Source organism: Tetrao urogallus (assembly GCF_951394365.1).
Source record: "Tetrao urogallus genome assembly, chromosome: 4".
Classification (NCBI taxonomy): Eukaryota; Metazoa; Chordata; class Aves; order Galliformes; family Phasianidae; genus Tetrao; species Tetrao urogallus.
The window spans coordinates 32,813,774-32,836,214 of NC_136817.1; the positions used below are offsets into that span (position 1 = coordinate 32,813,774).

A 22,441-nucleotide genomic window follows, 5' to 3' on the forward strand; every position below is an offset into this window, starting at 1 on the left:
ACTTTAGGGGACTGACTACATTAAGAATATTGAGCTGCATACTACTCACAGACATCTATTATGTAAATCCACAACATTAATAAGGCAGTTTTATGGAGGATGTAACTTTCAAAATATATAAACTAAAGCAACCACATTGAAACTACCCTGCTGTAACTTTCATATTGATCTATACACCAAAAAAATTACATACACTTCTGTATTTTAAATTCTGTGGTAAATCACATAGCTATTTGCTAAAATTGTTCCTTTCCTAGTCATGAGAAGAATAAAAATACCTTGCTATTTACAAAGTGGTACCAGATAATACAAGGAAAATTCTTCCCCAGAAGAGCGAACTACTTCCCAGAATGTAAATCACAGAAATCAGAGGTATTGACAGAGATGAAGAACAGAGAAATGCAATTGATCACAGTGAACAGGAGCAAAAACAGTAGTGCCCCAGATAACATGGTATATGAAAAAGCTTTGCATCTATTACATATCTTGGGCTCTTTCTGCTCAATCTAATTTGTACAGGATCTACTGATCTTCTTCAGCTCTCTCTGTCCCATTCCCTCCTCTATTTTATCAGCTCCATCACACAAAGGAGGCACTCTTATGTGACTCAGGAGATTTGTACGATAGAAAACCTGATTATTTCTTGAAACACTTAAATCTTCTCACTATCCCATATATCACTACACTGACCAAACACCAGTTTAGAAAGACAAATAAGAAGGAAAATATCAAAATATAACTAATACCAAGAATATATATTTTTCAGAAGCATATACATAGATTTCATGTATTAGTTTGAAAACATAATTACAAAAAAGTTGAATTTACTACAGGTAAAAAAAACACTAAATACTACGTGTGCATAATTCAAGAGATGCTTAATTATGCTTCACCACACTACTACCATGTCTGGCAGTCACCAACTACATGGAATTTAATATGAAAGATGAGAGCTGTTGCAAACTGTATTATGATCCCCTTATGGAACAAGGGCCTTATATTGCCAGGTGACACCAACAAAAGAATTTACACGTTCACAGCAGGCACATCTCAAATCTCACTGCCTTCCACTAGGTATTTAGAAATGCCAAGCCAGAGCAACGTCACTTGGCTTTGAATTGATAATAACTTAAGAAATCCTCTGTTTTCAGATGGGATGTTGTAACATAGATTAAAACCACCACTGGTAAATTGTTCAGTAGAGGTGTTACTTTATCCACACCCCAAGGAGAAAAAGTTGCTTTTTTCTTCCCTCTCCAGAAAGCATTCAATGATTTGGAGCACACATTATATTCAGATCTTGACATCTATCACAAGGAAATGAATGTTTCTGGTTACAAATAGTGCATCGGGAAATATTTAGCTGTGTTTCTATTGTGCAAAACAACAACTCTAAGTGCCCCATTTCTACATTCTTCTATAAGCCTTTTATATGCTCAATAGGAGGCACAGAAAAAGAAATTAGTTAATCATTAAGCTTTTTCTTTTTTAAAAAGAGAGCCACGCTGACTGACCCAATTAATCAATGTCTGTGGATGTCACAGAGGGAATCCTAAGGCAATGTTTCTCTGCTTCAGAATTGTTCATTCTGAACACTACAGTTTTTTTTTTTTTTTTTTTTTTTTTTTTTTTTTTTTTTTTTTTTTTTTAATGGAGTACACAGCCACACAGATTTGTTACAATTAAAATGTATTCTGAAGTAGTGGAGAAAGATAGTATCTTTCAGCATACTAAGACAATTCTTTATTTTCAGCAAACTTACCGAATTAAGAATTAAAAAGAAACTGAGCTTCTTCTAAAGAGAAAATTGCCATGTGAACACTGTTAAATGCTTCTGAAGAACTGAATACACAAACATTTTCATTTGCAGTTGAACATGGCGGGGAAGAGGAATGTAGAATTCAGCTGCCAACCCACTCTCAAGTATGCTAAGAGCCCTTGCTGGTCACTATCTCCAATGTAAGATCATGCAAACACTCAAGTTTCTCAATAAATACATTTTTCAAATTGGAATCTTCCCCCTATAAGAAAAGTATTTCTTCAACAGCAAGCACTAGATAAAGCTCCATTTGTTTTAAAAATTGTATAAGCAATAACCAAGGCATAGGCCTAAAAATGAATTTCTAGAATTTAATCAACTTCCTGATAGCAGTTTATATAGAACTGTGATCCATAAAGTTGCCCTGTAGCCTCCTTCATACCATAACTTCTCACTAGCTCTTTTAACTACGGGCAATGTGTTAATACCATTGTCTTATATTGCTTTACACAGAGTTGCACCCATTAATTACAAACTACAGAATGCCTCATTTTCCTTATTTCCTTTGCAAAAGCAAGTTTTTGTTCGATCTTTGGAGCTCACTCAGTGTCACTTTCCATGTAGATTTTAAGATTTTAGAAGGTCTTTCAGACTTCTTTGAGGCCTCATTTTCTGCTTCAGTATGTCAATATAGATGAAATACTATTCATTAACTTAAAAAAAATTGAAAAAGTAGCATAACTAAAAGGAGAGCCAGTTTTTGTTTGTTTGTTTTTAAGTATCTCTTATAAAGTCCAGATTTCTGTGCTCATAAGCCCTTCATAGATCTAAAGCAGTAATAACAACGATACATTTTCATGGAAAAAAAAAAATCTGCCTTTTAATGCTCACACTTTTTTTTTTTTTTTTTTTTTCAGGGAGAACATATCTGGGTTGCATTTATTTTTCTATTTGTATAGTAGTAGCCACAATTAATATGCGTAACATTATGCTGTATTTATAGAAGGAACTGTTTGCACATGTGAGACCTCAAGGAATTATAAAAGCTCGTGTATTTTATAGCAGCAAAATTTAGAATGAAACACTGTTTCTCTCCATCAGATCTGGGCAGCTTTACATCACCACAAATTCATTTCAATGTCTGTTTTACAAACATGTATATGGGGTGATTGAGAAAGGTAAGAAAAAGCATTCAGAATACAACTGGCCAAAATAAAGCTGCTTTTGACAAAGTTTATTCTTAATTACCTACATTATACCATTAGTAGACTTCAGAACTATACTGAATACATTAATTTCTGTGAAAAAAACTGCAATCTCAACTTAATGATTGCAAATTGATAGACATTCAGAATGAAATTCATTTGCCCTAGCACGAAGTCCCGTTTCTCATTCACTCTCACCAGATGGAATATCCATTGGGTTTTTCAGCCACCACGTGCAGGAAAACATTACATTTACAAAACAGGAATCTTTCTTAAATCCTTTTAATGAAAATGTTTAAGACTTTGCTTTAAATAGACGGTGGGGAAAAAAAAAAAAAAAGCATTTGTTTCTACTCCCTTCTTCTCAGCCCTGCACTGATGGATGTTGCTTAAGGGAGTAACAGATCCAATGGACTTGGAACAACCACTATATCTGGGAAAAATAACTGATTCCTGCAAGCAACTTTAAGTTATACAAACCACTAACTAGATATCAACAACTAGTTGATCTCTGCAACAAACAGAAGAAAAGCTAAAAAAAATAAACATCAGAATAACACCTGACTTCACCCAGACGAGCAGCAACAAATGCTCACGACAATAAGGGACTCAAGCAACAAGGAGGAACTGTGCAAGAGGAGAGTTAGCAGTCAGCTTGGTTACAGGCTTGCCAGGGCAGCCACAGCCTTTAGTCCAGTTCTCTGGGGCTGCTTCCAGCCCTGCATTGTGATTTTCCTATGAGGAGATAAGAACCAAAGGTCAGACAGCAGGACGTGGTATAACTGCAGCGTAAATCCCTTAGGACTCGTTATTGTTCATTTGTTACTGAAACCTAAAAGAAGGGCTTAGCTTCAGCATATGGCATCCTACTGAGCTCGTCTGAGCAGGATTATTGCATTTATACAAGTTTTTCCCTACACTGTAAAATGTATTATAATAAACATACTCGTGTAGTTCTTCCTCCCCTCTTACCTCCCTCTCAATCACACAAACTCAAAACAGCACTGAGCAGCAAAAACAATAAGAGACACCTTTATCAGCCTCAGCCATCTGTGTTCCCTAGTCTGATCCAAGTATTTTGGCAGGCATGTGCACAGCTTTCTACTACCCAACATCATCCTGCCCTGCAGAGAAAACGTTGACTCCCATTTCCTCCTCTCTCCACCAGTGCACAGCTCGAGCAGACGTCTGAATTTGTCAACTGCAGGGCTTAAAATAATAAGGCATCGTTGCTTGTGTTTAATTAATTACAAGCTCAACATGATCACTTAACCTTATTGTGAGTAACTGCAGCCTCGCTTGATAACACAGCATGGAGCAATAAAGGAATGATTAAAAAAAAAAAAAAAACAAGCAACCTTCAGCACTGATCACAGGAATTATTTCATGTTAAGAAACTTAAAAATAAAAACAAAATAAAAGCTGAATCCTTGAAAGCTAGAAGTGCATGAGTTAAGAGAGTTGTTAGAGAGAAAAAAACAGTGGAAAGAAAATGTCTTCTTCATGTAAGATCACCACCACAATAATTAAATTTCCAGACAATCTGATATGACCCTGCTGGGGTTATAAATAAGATTTTCATTAATTTGCTCAAAAAAAGCATAAAGGCCTAATTTTGTTTTTTGTTTTTTTTTTTTTTTTCCCCTCGAACCAGACAGGCATAAAGACTTTATTAATCTGCTTTCAAAACGAATAGAATCATGCTCACAAAAAAAAAAAAAAAAAAAAAAAAAAACCACCACCTCATTTAAATAAACACAAACAAAAATACAGGTCTGTAAAGAATAAGTGCAATAAACCACAGAGTTTGCCTTCTGTTTCCAAACAGCCTTGTAATCGCTACATGTCTCCATATTTCAGACAGCATGACATTTTGATGGATTAAAAAGATTTGTTGTACTGAAGGAATAAAGAATGTGAAATGGGGAAAAACATCAGGAATCCTAGAGTGTAATGTGATATGAAAAACCTCCTATAGAAAATACGAGCTTTAAGCACATATACTGCAGACATGTACTATAGGTCAGGTATCTTATTTACTCTTCTGAACTATTTCAGCAAAATTCTTAATTTACCAGAATGACCCAAAAAGAGTTGCCATTAAATGCCCTCACCTTAACATTCTCTTGAGCTCTCCAAGGAACAATTTATGTCCTGATACACTGCAAGGGAAACAAAAAAAACCCATACTTTCCCACCTGCAGTGCCTGGGCAAACCCACATCTCTAATTTGAAATTCAAAGTAATATATATTATTACCATATATATAAACTATGAGATTAGTACTTTCTTTCTCCAACTGTTATATAGGATCCTACACATCAAATTCTTATTTTGATAATTAATTATTATTGCAGAACTTAATACAGCACTATCTAGTACTGGCTGCTAGAATAAACAGGATACAAATTTTGTGTACAGGTTTAAAAGCAGACTATATTTTGGGTAGGTTAAATACAATATATAAGCATTCTTCAAAATAACAGCTTTCTCCTGAATTATATTTCAAGAAATATCACAATTAACCAAAGCCCAAACTAGCATATTATTCAGTTAAAAGGCCAAAGATGTGTAGATAGGAAGCATTTACTTGAAATCCTAAGCTAATATTTTTCTCATGCATATTTGAGAAAAGCATCTCAAAATGATTTCAAAAGCATTTAAAGCGAATATAGTTACAAATGAATCCTTAAGGGAAAAGCCTTAAAACTAAAATTACCACTCACCACAATTTGCTGAACGAGAATTGCCTTTTGTTCACTCCTTGATTCACAGCAGACATGAAAAGCACATAAGCAGCAGTACCAGAGCAAAGCTATGTATCAGCTCAGAGCAACTCTACACCAGAGGCCTCTCAGAAAGCACTTGGCAGGATTTCAGACCTGGATCCCAAAGTCTGGACCTCCTGCAGTGCTGCTGTGACCTATATTGGCCCCGCTGTTACCTCCTAAGTGGGGACAGGGATGAAGAACCACTCCTCTTTCCCATCAGTGAGGCTGATAGTTACACTCTGTATTAATACCCCATAAACACATACATCCAGCTAGGGGTCTGGAGTCAAAAGTAACTTCTATGACACAGAATGTCTCCAACTCATCAGTTTGTAAGATTAAAAAGGATAGAAGCTTTCCAGAAACCAGACCAGCAAAGGTAAGAAGATGCAGATGTGCCCCTGAAGCACATGAGGCACAGGGGGCCAGGCTCTGTGATACAGCTCCCAGGAAGGAGAACCACACCTCTGGAAGCACTAGGCACCAGATGCCCTGAAGACATCTATCAATGCCAACCGTTGAAGCATGAGCTTTATTGTTCTCTCATATGCCTTCTATTTATCCAAACCTGTCAAGCTCAGTTTACCAGGGACATACTGTACTACAAACCTGTGCCCTAACAAAGACAACATACAACAAATTTACTCTGAACCTTCACTGCATGTCTTGTGTCCTTCTTCCTTTTTAGGAAATTCATATGAAAAGCAAAATAAAGAGGAGAAACAAACACAACCAAGTCACAGTGCTATATGTTCCCCTCACCTGTAAGATACATCTGTGCTTATTAGGGCAACCTGAGGCTTGGCTCATGCTCAACAGAGATCCAGAAGAGTAAATTATGAGAACCAAAAGCAGTACAGGTGGATAGATGGATACAACAGAGAAAACTACAGTGGTGCTCAACTCAGCTGGGTCATTTTCAAAGCGCATCTAACAGAGTGGCTGAAGAGAGAACTATCTTGACACAAGCATGTACATGCATATTTAGAAAAGCACAGCTAGCCAAGAGACTAGAAAATGTGGATATCTGAAGTCAAGGTTGCTAGTTCTGAGTTGAGGCTGATGATACTTCACATACTGGCCATATGGCACATCTCAAAATTATTCCCATTTGTTTTACTTAACACACATCTGTGAGAAAATTCCTTCCTTCATGTTACAGCTCTGGCAAAGGATGCTAAACATACCGTCCACAGTGACACAGACAAACCTCACCCCCAGAGATGATTCCACCGTGGCAATCACAGGGAACAGAGCATGAAGGTCTGTCATCCAACACACGAACAATCCACAGAGGCAGTCAATAAGACAGGAGTTAATGGTCTCAAGTTGCATCAAGGGAGGTACAGGTTGGATATTAGGAAAAAATGCTTCTCAGAAAGAGTGGTGAAGTATTGAAACAGGTTGCCCAGGGAGGTGATGGGGTCACCATCCCTGGAGGTATTTAAGGAAAGAGTAGATGCAGGACTGAGCGATACGGTCTAGTGTGGTCACAGGCATGGGTTGGCGGGTGGACTAGATGATCTTAGTGGTCTTTCCATCCTTTATGATCCTATGAGTAGGCCTTGCTTATTTCCTGGGCACCAGCAAAAGGCAAGCTTTACGTGGACCTTCTCTGCTAGCTCTCTCAAGTTCTCTCCAAGACGCTCTTTGAGATTCCCTCTTTCAGGTAGAGCTCCCTGGGCTCTGAGGAGTTAGCTTCCCTTGCTTGGTTGCTGCAGGGAATCCCAACCTGGCCAGGGGATGCCATCTCCAAGCCAGGACAGAGGGGGGGAAGATGACACACTGTGAGATGTTCTGCTCCACAAGATTTAGTCCAAAAGCTCCTTCCATCTGTATGAACCTCAAAGGCTGCTGCACATTTTCAACACAAAACAAAAGGATGCTTGCCTGTCTAAAAAGCTGGATGTCTGCACTAAATATAGAAGAACCCTACTATTCAAGATTATCGCGTCAATACAAACAATAGACTACTTACAGCGTGCACATATGAAGACTGTAGAATATGAAATAGTAAGGCGAATACTTGTTTTCATTACCTTTCGCATAGCTGTTGGCACATAAATTACCACTTCGTAATAGGCTCTTTGAAATTCCTTTGCATTAACTAATGTGACTATATGTATTTTTACAGTATAATCATAGCTATCAGTTTCCATCTGTTCTACTGTCCTTTTGGTATGTTATCGCTCTGAGGGAGTAAACAAAAATAGATCACTACAAAAACAAACCTCAGTGACAGTCTAGACTAGAGTGGTCTAATTAAATACAAGATTTATTAGAATAGAGAGAAACATCATAATAAAACAAAGACACAGTTTCCCTAACATATCTGGTATTTTTCTTGGCAAAGTGAAGTAAGGCAATAAATTTACTGAAACAAATCATATGATGTACCATACTGATTTGGCATCACTTTTCCTGACTACGTGTTAGGAAAAAGTCTTTGTTTTACTTCAATTTTACTTGCAGTAAATTTTGTTTCTAATTAGAACCCTAGAGTATTAGGGCTTGTCCACACACAGGTTTTGCACAGACATAATTACATGGGTAACAAACTAAACTGAATTAAGAGAAATGCTACTCCCTAGTCTAGACACAGTTAAAACAAACTACAATACTATAACTATGTCATACTCAGGAGTTGCTTTGTTAAAAATAAAACAGGCACTTCTTTATTTGGGAAAGGAGGGGAAGGGAATGACCCTTAGAGTAGTATTTTAACAACATTCAGCCACTGAAGACGACACACAAAAAAAAGACCATGAAAATGTCTGGAACCTCTTTCCATCACTCAAAAGGATACATGCATCCTCTGATGAGGTGTGGCATTTGCTGCCTCCAAGTTCAAGATACGCTCAGGAAACAGGCAGAGACGATAACAAAGACTGAAGGAGCCAACAACAATGCAGTCTTACCACAGCAAAACTAGGGATGAGAACTGAAGAGACCAAGAGGGAATGAATGCTTCAGCAAGCAAGTTCGTTTTGGAGAACTTTAGAACAGCCACTGATTGCTTCACATAACATCAACACACAGAAAGAAACATGCACTCCAGCAGGTTGGGGAATATCATTTTACATGGAAAAGCACTGGCTTATTAACATCAATGGAACCTAAGAATCATTTAGAGATTTGTATGAAGAATTTAACACTTAGCAAAAACAAACACAAGAACATTTCACATTGGTTTTCAGCCATTATTTTTAGTGTTTGCATTATGGATACATGAAAAATAATATTTTCCATAATAAAGAATGTTGTTTTTAAAGTCTAGTGATTTTTAACATAAAAATTATGAAGTGACCTCACATGTAAAAATGCCTCAAAGCTGCAAAAATAACAAAGAAATAAGAAATTCTAGATATTAAGAAAATGTAGCATGGCAGAATCATTAGAGAAATTAGAGAAATTAAGAAAGGATAACTTTGAACTGAAAGCCACTAATTGGTTTGGAACTGTTTTCAACATAAGTCACATTCATCTCATACTTGCTCAAGGAGGGTGTATAGATCCCTTTTCAGATGAATGCAAAAGGCAGCAATACCTTTAATTACACATTTCTCAGAATCAGTACTAGAGCTAGGAGAAAAAAAAAAAAAGCTTTGGAACAGGGTCAAGAAGGCAGATTTTCATTGTTTACTCAAATGTTTCATAAGTAGTTTCCTTTGTCAAGCTACAATTAACATGCCATGTATCATTAAAAAATAAAACGATTTATAAATAGTATGAATACAAGGAGTACTCCATTGTTCCTATTTGCACTGGTAAATAAAAGACATGCCAGATAAAGGCTATGTAGAATATTTCACATCTGAACTCCTTGGGACTACACTTCACTCTTGGGACTAGCAAGGACCTACGCGGCACTGGAATGACACAGAGATGGCTAAGCCAGAGGACTTAAGCTGGGCTGAGTCAAGAAGTTGCACATCAACTCATTACACCATGCAATTATGGTTTTATGGCTATGGCAGAAGTTCACACAGAGTCAGTGTAAAATGTGTTATGATTTTCTTTCCACTGAGAGAGGGCTATTCACTCTGCCTGTCTCCACTAGTTTCCAGACCTTTACCATACCAGCAGCCTGCATCATCTGAAACCCCCATATCTTGCAAACATTTCCTTCCAGACTGTGGATTTGCGGGATAAAAACCTCCCCTGATGTGGAAGCTGATACTTCATAACAGGTTCTAATCATGACAAAAACACAAGAGGAAGCTACAAATGTACAAATGCAATAGAAAATTGAGTCTTGTGTCCCATGAAAACCATGTAAATGAGGATACTCATACCTCTTCTGAGAGTATGTTAGTATTCACAGATAAAAAGCATGGCTAGGAACACTAATCTGCCCTGTAGCCCTCTCCAAGTACTTCCATTTTCAATTTCATCACCATATCTATAAAGTTCACACACTTTCCTCATTAATAGGTATTAATCTCTTCCTTTGAAGCTACTTTAGGTATATGAAACATTAACTGAACAAGTAGTTCAGCACTCTGTTACTTTCTCATTTGTCACACACAATAGACACGCTAGCACCACTGGTCCCTAGAAAGCCCACTACTCCTCCCAGAGGAGCTGCTCACTTAAGGATTAAATCTTAGACTAGAGATTCTGCCTAATTCTATTTAATCCTTAGTAACATGGCACAAATGACAGAGAATTGCCTCTAGGTTCCTCACACTACTGCCACCCCAGACATACAGTACAACATACAATTTATCATACAGCATATAGTTGTTGTTTCAGAAGGCAAGATTGAATAAAGTCTTGACCTTTGCAAGTAATACCAATCTGCACTAATCATTCTGTATGAACTATAGGATCATGATGGTAAAATCCTCCTCCCTGCCTAAAGAGGCTGAGAGATTTTATGGTGCAAAAAAAAAAAAAAAAAAAAAAAAGAGTAAGGTACTAAGCAATTGGGATTTTGCTTGTTTTTCCAGCTGAAGTATGTAAAGACATAAAATGACAAAAAAAAAAAAAAAAAAAAAAAAAAGGGCTCCCTTCAGGACAGCTGCTTTATTTTTCTCCCAGAGAAGAAAAGTGCAACACTTACAAGCGGTAAAAAAAAAAAAAAAAAAAAAAAAAAAAAAAAAAAAAAAAAAGAAAAGAAAAGGAAAAAGAAAGACAAAAGACTGATCACAGAACACTTTCAAACAATGTCAAACATCTTGGTTTGTAACTGCAGCTTGCAGAGAAATAGGTTGTCAAAATTATTTTTTAAAAAAATCATCTTTCAAATTAACAACTACCCATAATCTTGCTGTAAAATACAATGGAATGAGCACTTGTATTTTCATTGCAAATTTCAAACTATTTAGCAATTGGAGCATAAGCATTATCTCAACCTGCACTTTTCCATATAGAAAGAATGAGCACATAATCATACACAAATATGAAATCTAAGTGCTAAAAAATCCACAGACTCTAAGTCAGAGAACCATTTACTTTAACAAAGGCAGTAAGATCAAGTCCAGTCACCCCCTAACACTACAAGTCCTCATTAAACTGTGTACCTAAGCACCTCATGAAATTCCTTAAATATTTCCAACGATGGGGATTCCATCTCCTGCCATGGCAATCCATTCCAGTACCTGACCACCCTCTCCATGAAGAAATTCTTCCCCATATCCCATCTACACTTCAGCATAAGTGAGCTTTAATTTGTGTTCTCAAAGACACTGTTCATATACTTCAGTACTGGCTGTTTCTTATTAAAGAAACCTAGTAGTAAACTTAGATTGTACCAAGTGTACACTTTTCAAACCAAAAAGTTATCATCCAAAAGCAACACAAAGAAAAGCTGCATTGCTTATTCAGCACCCACCAACAGTCAGCTTGTGCAAAGAATTTTACTGTAGTACTTCTTGTACAAGTATGTACAAGGATAGCAAAAGCCATTCCAAATAAATGAAGTCAGTTGAGAGAAATACTGCATATGGTTATATTTTTTAAGGTTGATAGCTGATTATAATTTATAATATATTTCTAATGAAGGACTGTAAGCTAATCATGTTAGGGAAAAGAAGCATTTAAGAAGCTATAAAGATGTAACTAATAACATAATATCCAAGCTCCAAACCATTGCTCTCGATATTCTTTACAGAATAAAACATTTGTTTCTCATTTCAGGAGTGGTTTGTATTCAACAATGTAAAATTTGTTTAAAGTTTCAATAGTTGTTCTCTTCACTGCTCACCAAATATTCATATTAAATACTTTTACAACGTGAGAGCCTATTGCAACCATGGGGCCTCCTGTAAGCCTTTCTTCTGTCAAGAAACTTTTTAGTCACAGGACTGTGACCCAAATGCTCACTGACAAAGGCTTAACCCTTAAAGCAACTTAAGAAACTACATGACTTAATAATAATTCAACTTTTATCAGTTTTTGCTGTTAACTTTTATAAATTTTCAGCAGGGATACACAGAACCACATGATAGGAACCTTCTCATAAAAATAGCATGCATTATTTAAACCAGCATCTCTACTAAAACTGATCACACTCAGATACACCATTGCTCTTCAAAACGTAACCAACGGCTAACGGCACGCATGTTTAGATAAACTCTCTCAGACACACTAACAAATCTGAGCTTGGAATCTGCTAAAACATTCCCATTCTAACAGCACTGCTTTGTAGAGCATGAGTCATTGCCAGTATAGAAAAGTTAGGTTACATATCTATACAGACCATACTTTAACAAGAACAAAAGTGTTAATTAAGAAAAAAAAAGCTACAGATGCCAAGAAACAATTTGAAATAGCCCATCTGCTAAATTAAAACACAAAACCCATCAAGCTACCACAGTACCGTTAGTGGCTCATACAAAGTTGTAATTCTGAAGTGGAAATAGAGATGGGGGTAATGCCTAGGACACAGAAGGCTGTACAGTGCTGAGGTAATGGGCTTAGCTAGCAGGGAAAATGACTGAACCAGTGCACTTCCAGCATTCCCTGCTGGCTGACCTACTGAGTGGTGTCGGCCCCAAACTTCCAGTGACTGCACGTTCAATGACTCATAGCAAAGTGCAGAAGGCAGCTCCAGAAAATGGTGCAATCTAACACAAACACAGAGCCTCCTTTCACAACAGGCCTTTCTGTCTTCACACAGAAGGCAGTAAGAATGGTATAAGCTTTCAGCTCTGTGGCTTTACTACCATACTCCAGGGCAATTAACATATTTGTACTTCACAGCTGATGTCTCAGATCTATTTTGCACCCTTTGCTGCTCTAACTAGTCGCACGGAGAATGTTTAAGATCCTTCAGTCAACACCAAAGCAAATTGCTTTCTGATAAGGAAATCTGCCTGCTACACTGTTACATTTTTACAGCCCCTCACATCATAGAACAGAAACAAGACCATTTCATGCTCATCTGTGTGAGTAAAGAAGTAACGGTAGATTGGAGATCTATCCCAGAGACTTCACCAGGAACAGCACGCAGCAGAGGAGAACAAGCATGTCCAGACTGGAGACGTTAAATGAACTGTTCAGAGAGCAATCCCCTACTGGCCAATCCTCAAATACTGACATTATGACTGCAATGAAAGACCTACAGTTGTAAGTCACACGAAAACAGAAAGATTTAATTTATGATATGCTAAAATGAGAAGGTTTGCAAAACTCACAATATGCTTGTGATTAAAGCTTTTAGGACTTAAAGCATTTATTATTCAGAAGGTATTTGGCTAACATTGTTCCTTTAGTTCCAAATTTAAGTACTTTCCCTGAGCCTCTTTCAAGTTTCTAGAAGTAGCTTTGAGGAAAACAGTTTGAAGCATACTGGTTGGAAGGTTACCTTTACTTCATCAGCAGACTTGAAGTTAAGGTCTTCTGCTGACACAAGTATTTATATAATACTCAACACACAACGAATATATGAAACTGCTTGTTTAGAAAGCAAACACATGAATAATTACTGAATAAAAGAAAAGCCTTACCTCTGCTCGCTGTGTGCGGGGCAAAATGGAAGATTTTTCAATGGCATAAACATCCACCAAGTAGAGACGCACTCCTTGCTCCCTGTCCAAAATGGCAGCAGTCTGGATGACACCAGAATGGCGTCCAATGGTGAAGAGGCGCCCCAGACTCTTATCTTCGCATCGGACAGACACAATGTAATATTCCACCTGGGCTTCAGAACCCCGTGGACTAGCTGCTTCAATAGATATCACATTTGTCCCAATAGGCTCACCCTCTTTTAAGATGGTTATATATTTTGGCTGCGTGAATATGGGCCCATCAACGCCTTGCAGAATTATAGTCATTTCAGTGGTAGATTTCCTTCTTTCAGGGCCAAGATCTGTAGCAGAAACTATCAGATTGTATATTAGCTGAGAAGGCACCAAAGCTGATGCTACTCTTAGGTCTCCACTGTAGCGATCCACAATGAACGTTTTGGTATCTCCATTGATTATTTCATATTCCACCTCTCCATTGGCTCCCTCGTCAGGATCTGCTGCAATAATTGTTGTTAGGACCGAACCAATCATGACTGAAGGGTCAGCTGCAAGAGCATTTTGCGATATGAACACAGGAACATTGTCGTTTTGATCCATTACTAAAATAGTCACATTCTTCAAAGCAAACCGTCTGGACTCCACAGGAACAGCCTGATCAGTGGCTTTGACTGTTAATTCAAAGAGATTAGCAAACTCCCGATCTATTTCAGCATTGGTAAATATTGTCCCTCTGACTTCGTCTATACGGAAATGATTACCTCGTGGCGTCTGTTGAATGATTGCATATGTTAACTGCCCATTAATATCTGCATCTGAATCATTAGCAGTTACAGAAATGACAGAACTACCAACAGGAATGTTCTCAATAATAGATTTAAAAATGTCCCCTGCAGGAAAATTAGGAGGGTTGTCATTAAAATCCCTAACATATATTACCACTGACATTGTAGATGACCTTGGTGGCCTTCCTTGGTCTTTTGCTGTTATATTTAGCTTATACAAAGATTGCGTCTCAAAGTCCAACTTTTTTGCAAGAAAAATACTACCAGTGTTGGGACTGATGCTAAAGGTCCCATGATTGTTTGTCCCTGTAATGCTATAATGGAGGTCAGCATTGTCGCCTGAATCAGAGTCAGTGGCAGTGACTGAGGAAACAAGTTCACCAACTCTCATGTTTTCCAAGACATCCACTGACAAGATTGATTTAGGGAAAGAAGGACTGTTGTCATTCTCATCCAATACATCAATGCTCAATGTGCAAGTTGAACTTAAGGGAACTGCTCCAGAGTCTACTGCTTGGATAACAAGTGAATACGATGCAGTAGCTTCATGATCTAGTTTGCCTACTAAGGTCACTTGGCCTGTGCTACTATCTATTGCAAACTGCTTTTCTTCATTTCCCTTGATCACAGAATAGTGAATCAACCCATTAGTCCCTTCATCAACATCTGAAGCAGAAACTCTCAGAACCTGTGTCAAATTTGCTGCCAATTCTGATATGGTAGCTTGGTAGAGATCTTTCAAAAACTTGGGAGCATTATCATTGATGTCTTTCATGTAGATTTGTACAGTAGCTTGATCCTTTAGAGGCTTTGGCAACCCCTGATCTGTTGCTATAACTGTAAGACTAAATACTGCAGCTCCTCGCTGTCTCATAAGAGCTTCCCTGTCAAACTGATGAGTACTTCTTATCTCCCCAGTTATTGTGTTCAGCTCAAAATCTGGTTGCATATGCTCAAATGAATACCTGACTTCACCATTCGGCCCAAAGTCTTTGTCTACAGCATTTATTTTACCCACATAGGAACCACCACTCTGTTCCTCTTCAAAATAAAATACATAGTTCGTACTGTTGAATAATGGCCTGTTATCATTTACATCCTCCAGAATTACTGTAATGTTTACAGTAGCATTGAGTGGTTCTACTGCTCTATCAGAAGCAACAACAAGTAAAACGTATCTTTCTTGAAGCTCACGATCCAGTTCACTCTTTATGTACAGCTGACCATCTGGGAAAATGCCAAAGGCATCCCCAGCATTTCCTTCAATTATACTGTAAGCTATTTCACCGTTCACTCCCGAATCTTTGTCAGAAGCCTGTACCTTAAAGAACCGTGAATTCACAGGCTCAGACTCCAAAATTGTAATTTCATAGGAAAGCTGGTCAAACACAGGAGGGTTATCATTTACATCATGGACAGAGACAGTCAGGATGAAAGTAGAGGACAGCTGTGGCACACCCATATCTGAGGCCACAATTTCAACCTGGTAAGTCCCAGCATTTATGTCCAGCTGCCCTATTAAGCTTATAGCACCTGTTTGTTCATTGATTGAAAACAAGCCCTTGGGGTTTTGCTTAAGGCTGTAAAGGACCATGCCATTAACACCTTCATCAGGATCAAGAGCTTTGGCCTGGAATATGGTATGACCAGCTTTCCAGTTTTCAACCACATTTACACTTTCCACAGCATGAACAAAGTGTGGGGAATTGTCATTTAAATCTTTGACAGTTATATTGACCATAGTGTCTCCAGTCACTGCCCCACCACTAGCCACCACTTTCAGCTGGTAAAATGCTTGCTCTTCCCTATCAATAATACTGGCCGTGGTGATCTGCCCTGTCACTCTGTTGATAGCAAACATACCCCGTTGGTCACCTGTTGTAATAAGATAACTGATGTTGGTATTGAGATCCATGGTAGAAGCAAAAACAGTACCTACATGGTAACCTAGGGCAACATTTTCAAAAACAACAAAACCATACATGCCCTGGTTGAAAACAGGCGGATTGTCCTGAGTGTCCAAGACAGTGATGGTGACAATGGCTTGGTTCTGAGACTGAAGATGGCCACCATCAGTGGCCACAACCTGCAACTGGTAAGCAGTTCTCTCCTCCCTGTCAAGGGCTATTTTTGTGGTAATGATCCCTGTCTTGCCATGGACTTGGAATCTGGAGGTATCCCCAGCTGAGATGCTGTACTTGACGGTCCCATTGGGCCCCATATCAGGGTCAGTGGCAGACACTGTGGTTACATAAGTTCCAGCTGGCTCATTCTCTTGGATATGGGCAAAATACTGGACAGGATAGAAAACCGGGCTATTGTCATTCACATCCAAAAGACTCACATTAACCCGGGCTACTGAAGAAAGGGGAGGAGAACCCAAATCTGTGGCCAGGACCTGCAGGGAAAAGTGAGCCTGCTCCTCTCTGTCCAGCTGTGAGACGGTGCTGAGCTTGCCTGACACGGGATCCAAGCGAAAGACCTGTCGAGGGGTCACTGAAGAGGGGCCAACCGCCACTAATGCCGGCTCAGCCTCCTGAAGGGAGAAACGAATGGTCCCATTGTCCCCCAGATCCCCATCCACAGCACTCAGGACCAGCAGCTCAGTTCCAGATGGGGAGTTTTCAGCCAAGGAAACCTGGTAGCCCTCAGGTTGGCTGAAGCGAGGCTTGTTGTCATTGACGTCCAGAATGGTCACCACCAATTGTGCGTAGGAAAATTTGGGCTGCACCCCCTGGTCACGTGCACTGATGTTGAGCACCACCTGGGAAGTGGTCTCCCGGTCCAGCCCGCTGGTGACAGACACACCCCCAGCATGCCCAGCAGTGCCACCCCCAGGACCAGCTGTGGTGACCAGTCCGCTGTGCTCGCTGATGTGGAACCAGCCCAGCTCATTGCCTGAAACAATGCTGTATTTGAGGTTGGCATTGAGGCCCGAATCACGGTCTGTCGCACTCAAGCCCCGCACATAGCTGCCCAAAGGCACCTCCTCACTGATGTTCACCCTGTACACTGACTGCTCAAAGACAGGCGGGTGGTCATTGATGTCATTCACAAAGATCACCAGGCTAGCCACTGAAGAGCGGCTCACAGGAGTTGCCACCACCCCATCAGGAGAAAGGGAAGAGGTGGGGAAGCCCGGAGGTGGTGGTGAGGCCCCATAGTTATCAGCCACCGCCACTGTAAGGTTATAGGCAGGGATACGCTCCCGGTCCAGCGCAGCCGCCACCTTGATCAGGCTGAGGTTGGGTACCTTACTGCTGTGCACCTCGAAGTGCCGCTGCTCGTTGCCTGCCAAGATTGACACAGAGATGTTCCCGTTGGCAGCGGGGGAGTCAGCATCGCTCACTGTCAGCAAGGCCACCACAGTGCCAGGTGCTGCATTCTCATCCACCGAGGCAAAGCGGGAGGTGGCTGGGAAGTAGCGGAACTTCACCCGGGGCTCGTTGTCATTGACATCCAGCAGGCGGATGAGGGCCTCGGCCCGGCCGCTCAGTGCAGGCACCCCACGGTCTGTGGCTTGCACTGTCAGTGAGTACTGTTGGCACAGCTCATAGTCCAGATGCTCCCGGATGCGAATCACCCCACTCTCAGGATCCACCTCAAACGGGAGGCTGCTGGCCCCCTCCCCACCTCCACCATCGCCTCCCTCCAGACGGTAGCGGATGTCAGCGTTGGTGCCTTCATCAGCATCAGCTGCTGCCACCTGCAGAACACTGGCCCCAACGGGAGCATCCTCAGGCACACGTGCCTGATAAAGAGTCTGACTGAAAATGGGTGGGTTGTCATTGATGTCCTGCACAGTGACATTGACCTGTAGGTACCCGCGCCGCCGGGGCTCACCCTTGTCCTCCACCTGCACCAAGAGCTGGTAGCTGGGGGTGGCCTCCCGATCCAGCCCGCCCTGCGAGACCAGATGCAAAAAAGCACCTTCACCGCTAGGGTTGAGGGTGATGTTGAGGCGGAAACGTCCCTCCTCGTTGCCAGACACAATGCGATAGGAGCTGTGGTCCACACCATTGGTGCCACTGTCAGCATCGGTGGCCGTGTCCAGGATGAGCTGCCGCCCGCTGCCCGTGTCCTCCTTGAAAGTCACCACGATGGAGGGGTCGGGAAAGACGGGCGCGTTGTCATTGAGGTCGAGCACCAGGACGCGCACCTCGCTGGGGTAGGTGGGCTGGCTGGAGAGCACCACCAGGTCCACCACGTCGCTGGCCAGACTCTCGCGGTCGATGGAGGCGCGGGTGTGCAGGGCGCCCGAGGTGGCGTTGATGGAGAAGAGGGCGTGGTGCTCACTCAGTCGGTAGGTGAAGCCGGGCCGGGTGGCGATGGTGCCCACCCAGGTGCCGGCCGGCTGCTCCTCCAGCACCTGGAAGACCTGCCGGGGCTCGGCGGCGGCGCCCAGCGGCAGCAGCGGCAGCAGCAGCGACAGCAGCAGGGGCGGCGGGGCCCGGCGGGCGGCGGCGGTGGGGCGGCCCATAGCGACCCCGTGGCCGCTTCCGCGGTAGGGCCCGGCGCCGCCGCCGCCGCCGCTTTCAGCGGAGCCCCCCGGCCGGGGGCCGCCTCCTGCAGCCGCCGCGCTCCGGCCCCTCCCTCCCGCTGTCCCGCCGAGGCGTCGCTAGCGCTGCCCCGCCGAAGAGGGACCCGATCGGCCGTCCGTCGCGCTCAAGGGCCGCGCCGCTCGTTCTGCGCCCGCCGCCGTTCGGGGGCCGGGGGGCGGCCAGGGACTCCGCACCGCATCGCCGTTCAACAGCAGCCGCCTCCGCGCCGTCGGGGGCCTCGTGCTCCGCCACGTCTCAGCTGCCGCCACCACCCCACCACCATGCCCGGCCCAGGAGACGCCGCCGAGAGCCGCCGCCCCGAGAGCCGCCGCCGCCGCCGCCGCCTCCTCCGCTGAGTTTGTAATCCACGGCCGCGGAGCCCACCGCCGCCTGGCCCCAACTTTGCGCGGCGCTCATTGATCCCGTCCCTCTTGACGCCCGGCCGGGCTCCCCCCCGGCCTCCCATTGGCCGCGCCGCCCTAGTGCCCGCCCCGATCCCCGCCCCGCACCGCCCCGAGCCCCGCCCCGCCCCGCCGCCCGCCCGCCCGCTCTCCGCGCACCTGGGGCAGGTGCGGCTCCGACGGCTGTGCGTGCGAAGACGGTCGCTACGTTACGCTGTTCGCGGCCGTCCGAGCCCGGCGGGAAGGGGGCGACCCCTGGGACGTTTGCAGTTCTGTTTTTATCCTTATCACCTGACTTCATATTATTATACCCTTTAACTTTTTTTTTTTTTTTTGTTACTTTTCGTTTCTTATTAAATTCTGCTCATTTCCTTATTTTCAGTAAAGATCCCGAGACGAACTTCAGCAGACTCCTATCCTTCCTCCTCGGCAAAACCCTCAGCCGCACATCCCAGTCGGGCGGAGAGGGACCACGATGGGGCCCCGGGGCCGTCGTGCCGCAACCGCGGTCCCGGAGCGCCCCCTGGTGCCCGCCCTGCAGCTGGGCGGCGCCGCTCCCCGACGCCGAGCTCCGCCCGCAGGCGTGCGGCGGCCCCTGGCTGCAGCGCTGAGAAACGGGAGTGCCTGATTAATGAGTTTCACAGCACCGGGTTTGCGCTGCTATACCCAGTAGCAAACAAGGCCTGACAACAGCAGATACTAGAGTAAAAGTGGCCGCCTGTTGCATTATATGTTGCATTCACGCGAATGATGAATGCTTTGCAACTCGTGCACGACGGTACATCCACTGATATCCTGGCGAGCCAACATGGCCAGAGAAACTATGCTACATTCTCAAAGTATTTCAGTACATCCAAATTCCACTTCATAGGATTCAGAAAGTGCTTTTTGCAAATAAAATGCAGGAAATTGCACAAACTTCTAGAGCTGATTTTCAAAATAACCTCAGTCAGAAAATTTTGATAAATTTTCTTAAAACAGCTGTAGTATATTCTGAGCCGTACCTGCTGTTTTATACATAGTCAAAGTTACGAGATATATTTACAACGATTTTAGTTTATTATTATCACTATTATTTTAGCAAAAAGTTATTTTAATGGCTTGGAAATTGAGCCATTGAAACTGGAGCAGCTATGCTAGATACAAAACAGTGCGATTCATGCAGTCGCTGGTACCATCAGCAAAGCATGTTTTAAGTGAGTTAGTGGGACAGTATCATAGATTCTTTGGGATCAGCTGCTTCCTCTGTCGCTACCCATGATTTTGCTTCCTTATACATGAACAATTTGTTCATATGCATTCGGACACAACACGCACTCTGCTGGTAAAAAGGCAGAAAGGCAGCGAGGAAACCTTGCCAGATAGCCACAGGGAGACAGCCAGTACCTCCCTGCAGCCAGGCCTTACACAGGGGAAACAAAATCAGCTGCACCAAGATCCCCTATTCTGCCTTGAAAGCAGTTGTTATGAGGAACCTGCTAGCAATTCATAAATACAGAAATAAAGTGAAGAAAAGATCATTTTGCATTTTTTTTTCATCGTCTGCAATTCTGTTGATAACACAGCCCATCACTTCCCCAGGCTTTCACCTTCAGATATAGAAAAGCAGTCTGATCTCAGCAGTGCAAATATGTATCAGTGCCCTCATGGTAACAACATATCAGCACTGCCCATGCTTACAGTGTTCCCAGTGCTGTTTTTTGCCCAAAGCCACTGACATGGCTGAAATATTGCACCAGAAGGCACAGACAGTGTGGAAGCACGTTAAGGGTCAATGAGCAACATAAGAACCGCTGACGTTGGGGGGGGACATGTTGTAAGTTTATAAGCATGTTTTGTTCCTGTGTCAACTAAATGAAAATTGGGTGTATACCTATCATCACACAGAGTCCTAGGAGGTCTTAGGTCTAGAATAAGATACTGCAAGAGGAACTGAACTGTGTTCTGTAGCCAGAACAAAAAGCAATCAGGAATTCAGCAGACCTGGCGGGTTGTTTTCTGTGTTCTCTACTCACTGTGCTGAAGGAGCACTGATGCATGTCCAGAGAAGGGCAACAAAGCTGTCAAGGGTATGGAGCACAAGCCATTTGGGAAGCAGGCAAAGGAGCGGGGATTGTTTAGTCTGGAGGAGAGGAGGCTCAGGAGAGACCTTATGGCTCACTGCAACTGCCTGACAGGAGGTTGTGGCAACAGGGGGTCTGTCTCTCCTGCCAGGTAATAATGATAGGACAAGAGATGGAATGGCCTCAAGTTGTGCCAGGGGAAGTCCAGGCTGGATATTAGGAAAAACTTGTTAGAATTATGATGTGCTGAAAGGAGATGCTCAGGGAGGTGATGGGGTCACCACCCAAGGAGGTGTTCAAGAAATGTAGAAAGGTGGCACTGAGGGACATGATGGGACAGGCTGACAGGATTGATCTTAGAGGTCTTCAATGATTCTGTGATTCAAGACTACAAAGCCTGTTCACCACACTCCTGAGAATGCAGGACTTGACATTTGGCATTTTACCTGTACCTTGCAGGCAGATGCACATTTCTATCACCTGCAGGCTGCGGCTTCATTTATGGAAGGAGATGTCAGAGCCTTTTGTGGAAGCACATCCCTATCTGCCTGATGCCACTCCTGCAGAGCTAGAGGCTGTCCAGGGGTCTGCCTGGGTTTTCCTGGATGTAGCTTCTGGTCTCACCAGTTTCTCTGCCATAATATATACAGAAAATCTCTCCACATGGCTTCAGGAAGATTTTCCTGTACTCCTGCATGTAGTAATTGAATCCATTTTCTAAACATTAGCACTGCACTAGTGATTTCTGTAGTCAGGAGATGAGGCAGATATCTTTTTCATTCTCAGTGTGACCCAAAGATATGCTAACAGCTCCCCTGTCAATGTGACCAACACTTTCTGCTCCTATACAAGCAGCTTTACCCGATATTAAAATATGTGTTTCTCAGAGTTCAGCTTTCCAGTATGCAAAGATAACCAAGAACACAATTCTTGTGGGAATATTACT

The 22,441-nt window shown here is 42.6% G+C and overlaps 1 protein-coding gene across 1 annotated transcript in view; it reads right to left on the reverse strand.

Annotated features, from left to right (window-relative positions):
* FAT4 (FAT atypical cadherin 4) overlaps positions 1–18,970 on the reverse strand; it is a gene marked incomplete at both ends in the record, with an annotated part of 132,622 nt that extends 113,652 nt beyond the window's left edge. The window contains one exon of the mRNA XM_079534259.1: positions 13,688–18,970. Within this exon, the coding sequence (XP_079390385.1) occupies positions 13,688–18,970 (5,283 nt within the window). The remainder of the gene's footprint in view (positions 1–13,687) is intronic.
* Positions 18,971–22,441: the final 3,471 nt, after the last annotated feature.